This window comes from Tupaia chinensis, unplaced genomic scaffold (assembly GCF_000334495.1).
Source record: "Tupaia chinensis unplaced genomic scaffold, TupChi_1.0 Scaffold000041_1, whole genome shotgun sequence".
Classification (NCBI taxonomy): Eukaryota; Metazoa; Chordata; class Mammalia; order Scandentia; family Tupaiidae; genus Tupaia; species Tupaia belangeri.
This window is the reverse complement of record NW_006159496.1, coordinates 1,735,318-1,744,324: the sequence shown is the minus strand read 5'-3', so window position 1 is coordinate 1,744,324 and position 9,007 is coordinate 1,735,318. Positions and strand designations below refer to the sequence as shown.

Sequence of the window (9,007 nt, the reverse complement as noted above, 5' to 3'; positions counted from 1 at the left end):
CTTGGAGGTTCCCCCCACAACCCCCCCCGTGAAACCTCAGCCCCACCCCGGGAGTTTCATCTGCCAGTTGCAGGAAAGCCCCCACCCCAGCTTGCCTGCTTTCTTTCAGTGTGCATGGGCCCCTGGTACGACCACGTGAAAGGGTGGTGGAAGGAGAAGGACAAGCACCGGATCCTCTACCTCTTCTACGAGGACATGAAGGAGGTGAGGCAGCACGTACCCCACTCAGTACTGCAGTGTAGCAGAGCAGGGCACTTCCAGGGTGCCCACTCACATGCACTGCCTCTGAGCAGCGCCACAGGTCCCAAGTGAATCCCTGGACCCTGAGAGCTGAAGGAGCCTTGGCCTTTTGCAGGGCCAGGAGAAATACTTTGCTCCCCCCTCTGAGAGGTTCTTGGTGCAAGAATGATATGGCTCTGCATTTCCTCTTCTACAGCCTCTTTGGGTCTCAAATTCCCTTTATTTTAAGGGATGATTTGCCATCATATTATCAGATCCATGTAAAGGACTTACCTCCAGTATTCATCAACCACATGAAATTGCCTTTGTCTGACTTGTGCTCTACTTTGGCTCTAATACCACTAGTAAATGTGTTAGATTCCCTGGGAAAGGTGTCTGTCAATCTTCAGTATAGACAAATATACCTAATACTCCTCCCTAGATTATTAAAATACCTGCCCATCTGATTTCACTGCTCTATCTCCTCTAATTTCAAACATTCAGAAACAAAAAGCATCTTCCTCTATGATTGACACCAGTGAGAAGCGAAAATGAATGTGGAAGGGCAACACCCGTAAGCGAGGGAAATAGTTCAGGAAGAATGGTCAGGTACATGGGTCACTGGAAAATCATGACGCACTTTGGCATAGAGAAACAGAAAAGTACATCATGACTTTTCCGACAACTCGATATTACTGCTAACGGGGCATCTAGCAGAGAAAGAATGAAGGAAATTCAGTGGGTAAGGAAGGAAGTCAGGAAAAGTCAAAGAAGGAGCAGCCAGAGAAACCAGAAGGGACAGAGTCCAAGGCTGAGTCTGGGGCAGAGGTAGGGATGGAGCAACAGAGCGGGACCAGAGGCCCAGAGAGCAGGACAAGGGGAGAGGGACAGCTGCTACATGTATTTGGCCCATTACTGGGAGGTGCCACGTGTTTCTGAACAGGGAGGCAGATGACTAGTGAAAAAAGTAGAAGGAACAGAAGAGAAAGAGACATCATGAGAATGTTTAAGGGGTCTTCAAAAGGTTCATGGAAAGTTAAGAAAAAGCAATGCATAGATTTCTATATATTTTGTACCAAAATAAACTCATACTTTAATTCTATTTCTCCATGACTGATTCAAACTCCCCTAGTAGTACCCCTGTGTTCCTTAGGTGAGGAAAACCAACATCACAAACACTAAGGTACAGGAAACTCAAAGGACTCTTCCCAGATGTTGTTCCCTTGCTTTCCTTTTCACCAAAATCCTCTCATGATCACTTGTTGTCCCATCCCCACTCACCACAGAACCCAGAACATGAAATTCAAAAGATAATAGAATTTATGGGTAAGAAGCTAGATAAAGAGACTGTCCACAGGATCGTTCAGCACACTTCATTTGAAAGCATGAAGGAAAACCCAGTAACCAACTACACCACAGTGTCTTCTGCCATCATGGACCATTCCATCTCCCCATTCATGAGGAAGGGTATGTACCAGCCACAGTGCACTCCTTTAAGAATGATGATCTTACACAACTGGTATTTTGGGAAAGGATTAATATGCTCATTTCATTTTTACCTACCATGCTGCCAGTAACTCTGAGGTTTTCTTGAATTATAAATTTTTTAAAAAATAGGTAGTGGGGCCATCCAAGGGGCACAGTTCACACTGTGTTGAACTGCAGTGCTGGAGGTCACATGCCGATCATGGATGAGTTTGGCTCTCTGCGGGCCTCAGGGTGTTCCTGGCAGATACTGGTGTCCAAGGTCCTTAGGAGCTGGAGAACTGGGGTAGAGAAATCGCAGTCTGTCAAGACCTGGTGGGCATCTTGTTTCTCTATCACATGCACGCATATGCACTTTTCATCACTATTAAAAAAAAAGAAAAGAAATAAAAAGAACAAAGATTGCAATGTGTACGTATATTAAGAATTAGTGCTTTTTCATTATGTCTGAAGTTTAACTTCAGGGAAAAAACAATCAAAATAGGCTTCTCAGACAATCTCTCAGATGTAATGTTGTTGCCTTTTAGGAACTGTGGGAGACTGGAAGAATTACTTCACAGTGGCACAGAATGAGAGATTTGATGCAGACTATCAGAGGAAAATGGCCAACACCTCTCTCACCTTCCACACTGAGCTCTTGAGAGAAGGAGGCAAAATCTAGGCAACTCAGAGGTGACCTTATTGTCTCTTCTTGTATTTTCCCTTTGAAATTGCTTTCTGAGTTTGCTTACATTGTTCATGAAAGCACAAGAAATTCTGTACTTTTTCCTTTCTCATGCACCTGGGAAATAAAATAATTTGGTTGGCTAACAGTCTGGACTTTAAGTTCTTCAAAACCTTATAGATGACCCAGCCACTGTGGCCCAGGAGGAACGCAGTCTGTGCAAGGATGAAAGCCCCAAGGCTGACTGAAGGTCCAAATCTCCTGATCAGGAAATAATGCCCCACAGTTCCTAGGATGCAGAGGAGCAGGAGGGCCAGGGGGAGGAGAGCATGGTATAACAGGACTCTGTGGAAGCTCTCTCTCTCTCTCTTTCTATCCTGCACATTCATGTGCTCTCTGAAAAAAGTCCTAAAATGAGGCAAGTTCTCCCACCCCTTGGCCTGGCCCTGGCTCCCAGTGCAAACATCATCTCTGTGGGTGACTCTGGCTGGAGATAACCCTGACTGCTGAACATCTCTCAGAACCAGAGCAAGGTGCCATTGGATGAGACAGACAATAGCATAAGCAGCACACCAGCCCATATATGGTCTTTTTACATCTCTAACATTGTCGTGCCCACACCAGGAATACTATCTAAACTGAGCTGCAAGATATAAAGCAATAGGCCTAGTACAGTTAGCAAATTCTCCCCCTCTTCTCCCTCTGTCCTGCAGTTGCAGGTCATGAGCTTTCCTTGAAGATGATCCAGAAGTCCCTGTGTGGGCTCTCAGGGTGAGCACAGACAATAACCGAGGCAGAGGTTGGGAACTGGCTGTGGGAAGGTTGCTTAAGTGGATGTCATAAGCTCAGTAGAATTTCTCCTGTTTGAGCAACTGAGGAAATGTTTCCTGGATGTTCTTTATAATGGTTCATTTGGAATTTGGAGTTTATGCCGATGTCCAGCATGCCAGGTGACACACTAGCAAGTCAACAAACAGGCGGAACTCTGAAATACCCCTAGGGAGTAAAGAAGCAGCTCCTTGTGTGGGTCCAGTCCATCTGAACACTGGAGAAGCCTGTGTCCCCACATAGTGACCCCAGGGCCCACCTACACTGAGTACACTGTAAGGAAGTGAGTCTGAGTGTCCTAACGGGCAGACGCCTTGCTGAGCCAGCAGCTGGGGGACATAGAGAAGAGGCTGCCATTCCTCCCCCCAACCAGGGAGCTAGAACTCAGAATTAGAAGAAGATTTTGGAGGTCATACAGACAGACAAATGGTCAGTAGCCCTTCTGATGTCATTAGGCTAAGTGCCCTTGTCTGTGTATTGAGACGCGGCTTGGCAGTTTCCAATAAGGTATAGGTCAATGACGCAGCAGTTCAGAACACAGCCCTACATCCAGGAGAACAAGAGAGTGTGTATGTCCACCCAAAAAAGGTACAAAAATGTCATGGACACTTCATTCATTGTTACCAAACCTGGCATTCACCTATACGTCCACCCAAAGGAGAATGTCTAAACAGGATTATTCAGTGGTTTATTACAGAATACAGCAAGAGGAATAAATGAACCACTAATACACCATGAGTTTCAAAAATGCAGGTTGACCAAACAGAGCCACACCAAACAAGTACATGCAATATGGTCCCATTCATACGAGGTTCAAGAGCGAGTGGAATTAAGCCATGGTGGTGAAGGGCAGAGTGGCCACCGTGACTGGAGGGCACTGGTGAGGGCTGGACTGGGAATGAGCAGGTAGGAGCTTCAACGTGACAAGAACGTTGGTGGTGAAGGTCAGGACAGAACAGGGGCCACCTTGACTGTGGGGCACTGCTGAGGGCTGAACTGGGAAGAAGGGAGGAGCTTTCTGACATGGTGAGAATGTTCCGTACCTTGATCATCTTGATCTGGGTGGTGGTTACATGGGTGCATGTGTAAGTAAATCTTTGCAAGCTGTAAACTTACGGTCTGTGCACTTCACTGTATGTAAATTCTGCCTTGGTATTAAAAATTCTCCATAACTATAGTCAAACACTGCAGCCAAATCCCTCACAGAAAAGAAATAGGTACAGAGAAGTAAGTAATTCTCTAATTCAACTTTGGAAGTTGGGGAGGAATTCCAGGCTGGGCTGTTCCAGCAGGTAATGCATCTAACAAGTGTTTTGTTAACAGAAGCACGGGTCTGCTCAGGCCTGGAGAAGGTGTTTCTCCCACTTTTCATGGATGATCAAACCCAGAACACAGAATCACCCTTCCTTCTGTAGGAAGAATAACTTCAGGTGATGAGAAGAAGGGAGGGAGGTTTCTGGAGACTAGCGCCAGGCGTTCCTCAGTGACACTTGGTTCTCTACCTCTGCTGGGCTTGGGCAGGCTCCCTCACAGCTCTTCATCCTGGCAGCACCCAGGTAGAGCTTTGGCAGGAAGACATTTACTGACTATACAAGTGGGAGCATCACATTCTAGACCAAAATGATAATAAACCTTAAATTTATCTTTCAGGTGTAAAAGTGAAAGGTGTTCTACACAGCTATTCTAAGCACCTGAAAATAATACAGCAGTCTATTGGTCTGCCAGGAGTCCTTTTACACTATTATTATTTTTTTTTAATGTACAGGTAGGCCGTAACTAAATTGATAAACTAATGGTTAAATTACTTACAAGTATATGTGTCGGGGTGAAGAGCAGGCAGAGGAGACAAGGGAGTTAGAGTGGAGCTTGCTGCCCCGCGGAGAGGTGTCCCAGGTGAATGGGGTCCTCCTGCAGAAGCAGACGTGCAACATCTGGGATGAAGTCTGGAACTTCCAAGCCCGGCCCGACGACCTGCTCATCGCATCCTACCCCAAAGCAGGTACACTGGAGCCCTTGAAGACAGGGCTTGGAGTTGGAGCACATGTCAGCATCTTGTCAGCTCACACAGACAGGCAACGGTCTAAGGTTTCTGTAAGTCTAGAAGGTTTTGGCTTTAGAGAGAGTAAGCGGTTTATTTAACTAGTGAAAGGAAATTGTTCACATTTTTAAAAATCCATGTTTTTAATTTTTTTCTTTCATGTGACAATTATTTACTAATAATCAAAATACTGGAGACTGGCCCCAACCACAGTGATAGGTAAAATATTCCTGATCTGTGCCCTGTTTCCAGTCTGGAGAAGAATACCAAACCCTTAAACAAATCCGTCCAAAGAGTTTCAAATACAGCATGAGATAGCGCTGGAGGGGCAATGCAGAGGGTGCAAATTGAGATGGAGGAAGGAGGAGTTTAATGCAACTACTGCACAAGGGATACACTGGCTTCTTAGAGTATGGAAGGAACTCCTCACTGAGTGCCTCCAACAGCAGTACTCAGTCTCTCATGGATCTGGAGACTAGAAGTTTAAAATCAATGCATGAACAGCAGTCATCTCTCCTTGCGAGGAAATGAACTGTTTCAGTCCTCTCCCCTCAGCTTATAAATAGCCTCTCCACTTTCTTTTTTTTTCTTTAGAGATTTTTGCTATAGGGCACACACGCTCACCACAGAGACAGAGAGAGAGAAGGCAAGAAATCACCGGCAGGGCAAATGGCCATGCCACATTCCCTTGTTCTCCATTTTCCTCTTGGGACTTTTGGCACACACACACAGACACATATGGCCACCATAAGTTTCAAGGCGCAGGGTCTAGAACATGAAGCACAGTTGGGCACGCAGGAGTCCATCACCCCAATCACCATGCCACCTGCAGCCCTGGCCTCTCTACTTTCACATCATATTCTCCCTGCGTGCATGTCTGTCCCCTAGTATACTACTGTCCCCATTCATACTGGATTGGACCCACCCTAATGACCTCTTTTTTTGCTTTTTGTTTTTTAAGTTTGTTTTTGTTTTTGTTTTTCTCATGAGTGTGTGCACTCACCAGAAACAAAGAGAGAGGGGGAAGGCCACACCACAGTCCCTTCTCCTTCATTCTCCTCTTGGGCACACAAGCACACACACACACCCAACATATTTTCCAAACCACCAGGTCCAGGACTTGAACCGCGCACTCAGCCATGTGAGATCCAATCTTTAACCACCATATTACATAGCTATCCCATGATCTCTTTTTAATTTGATTATTTCTGTAAAGACTATCTCCAAATAATACCACATTCTGTGGTAAAACCTTCCACATCTGAATTTGGGGACAGATTTCTAGACGGAATTGGTGTCCCTTGCTGTGGGTGATATCATGAGACTAGCAAGTGTTGAGGGAATGAGGAGACAAGGGTGACGCACCACCATTTGCTGGTGTGGTGGGCAAACATGCCAAGTACTGAGGTGGGAAAGTGGGGAGAGAGGACCAGTCTGCGAGGGATGAGGGCATCCCTAAGGCAGTTGGATGAATTGAAGGGATTCAAAGTGGAGTGGAAAACACAAGATGTGTGTGTTGGCGTTTCCAGACAAGCAGTATGGTAGCATGGACAAGAGGGATGAAGTGCACATGGAGAAATGGGAGAGAAATTGAGATGTGTTGTGGATATAAAGTTACTTGAGGACTGAGAGGAGGGATGGCTCAAGGAATCTGGTCTGATGGACTGAATGGCCCATGAACTCCAGGGAAGCTGGGGAGAGAGGAAGGCGCAGGAGTTGGGCAGGGAGCATGGCTGTCCAGGCTTGGACCTGGCAAGTCTGAGATGACCTGGAGATCGAGTGTTGACATGGAGGGGCTGCCCAGTTCACAACAGGTAGGGAAGCCCACTCAGGCTGGAGAGATCATTGGAGTTGCCAGTAGACAGTGGACTCGTAGGTCAAGAATGCCTAAAGTAAAACCCAGAGCAGAAATGCAGGTGCACCTATTTTTCCTTTTTTTTTAAAGAGAGATTTTTGCTAAGGGAGCATGTACTCACCAGAGACAGTAAGTGAGAAATCACTCCACGGGGAGATGGCCACACCACAATCCCTTCTCCTCCATTTTCTCAGGACCTTGGGCATCCATGCACACAGGCCAGGAGTGAGTTTTAAGTTTATGGATCCTGGAATGGAAATGCAGTTGACTATGTGGGAGTCCAGCGACATAACCATTCTACCATCTGCTGGTCCCAGATGCACCCAAATTATTGAATGGGTGATCTCCAGGGGGATATACGAAAGGGTATGGATGGGACTGGGGAAGGAGATATGGCCTCAAGGAAAGAGCACCTTACGCTGAACTGAGGAGCTGGGCAGGTGGGCAGGAATGGAAGGGGAAGGGCACTTCTCCAGCAAAGGTGGAGGTGTGAAATGTTAGTAGCTGGCACGCAATGGCAGTTGATGGGGTTTAGGGGGAGGAGGTAGTTATTTAGAGCAATGGGAACAAGTAGAGCTACACGGGACGCAAGCACAGAGGAAGAAGGGCAGGACTGAGCCCACCCGGGCACTAGTCAGAGGAGGAGCCAGTGGGTGGTGTCCTAGCAGCCAGCAGAACACATCCTCCAGCCAGAACCATCTGAGCACAGTGCACATTCAGATCTGATGGGCCTTGCACGGGCACTTGGTAAACAGCACTCACCACCACCTGGAATAACCGCAATGGCAGTTGATGGGGTTTAGGGGGAGGAGGTAGTTATTTAGAGCAATGGGAACAAGTAGAGCTACACGGGACGCAAGCACAGAGGAAGAAGGGCAGGACTGAGCCCACCCGGGCACTAGTCAGAGGAGGAGCCAGTGGGTGGTGTCCTAGCAGCCAGCAGAACACATCCTCCAGCCAGAACCATCTGAGCACAGTGCACATTCGGATCTGATGGGCCTTGCACGGTCACTTGGTAAACAGCCCTCACCACCACCTGGAATAACTGCGGCTGCCAGTTCTATCAACACAGACGTCCCAAAGGCAGAATGGCCCCCACAGCTTAAACCAGCTTTCCTCAGCAAGCCTAGTTACGTAGGCTTTATGCTCTTAGCAACTTCCCCTAGGACAATACTTACAAAGCAGAAAAAGGAATAATACACTGCAAGTGGAAATGAATTTGAAAAGAGAAATTTATTCTGAGGAAAGACTTATCTCATTGGGACTGAGGAAGACTAAGCCTTTTTCTAGCTTTAACCCATGAAGTGAGAAAGAACACCTTTCCAAGACCATAGCTATGGGGAGGACAGGGCCAGGAGACATGGCGAGGCAGCATGACCTGATGCCTCACCGTTTATCCTCCAGCCCGGAGCATCTGAGGTTGGAGAGCACTGCAGTGACTGTGTGGGACAAGGTTCGCCTGCTGTCCTGGAGCCTGGAAAGTGAAGTGACCCCATAAGATGCGGGGGCAGGTGCTAGGTTGCGGCCCGTCTGCTGCTGGACTAGGTCAGCCTGTCACACATCAACATCACGGCCTCGCTTCCATGCCAGTCCTTGTTCTGTCCACTCCTCAGGCCGTGCTCCCAGCAGGCAGGCACTGAGCTGGACCTAACTCCGGGGACCACCCCTCTGGCAGGGCAGGGAAAGAAGCAGGATTGGGAAGACAGGGAAGACAAGCTTCAGTTTAGTCCTAGAAAGAGCCTCTCATGGGATGGCCAGAAGCTGGACTGGCCCTTCAGAGCTGATCCCATCCCGGTGCAGCCAGAGGCAGGGTACCAGCCAGGTCCTGGGTGCAGGGCGCTCCAGGAAGGGCCGGGTCCTTGGGCCAGGAGAGGTGGAGCAGCTGGCACCTTCTGCAGCACAGGGGTGGGAAAAGTCA

At 47.8% G+C, this 9,007-nt stretch overlaps 2 protein-coding genes across 2 annotated transcripts in view; both read left to right on the top strand.

The window, feature by feature from the left end:
* The window catches only part of LOC102486231 (sulfotransferase 1C4), a 45,501-nt gene that overhangs the window by 15,177 nt on the left and 21,317 nt on the right, over nt 1-9,007 (top strand).
* LOC106735192 (sulfotransferase 1C4-like) lies at nt 79-2,514 on the top strand. Its single transcript, XM_014589017.2, has 3 exons — nt 79-204; nt 1,506-1,686; nt 2,232-2,514. The coding sequence occupies exons 1-3, from the start codon at nt 115-117 to the stop codon at nt 2,363-2,365; spliced, it is 405 nt and encodes a 134-aa protein (XP_014444503.1). The 5' UTR covers nt 79-114; the 3' UTR covers nt 2,366-2,514.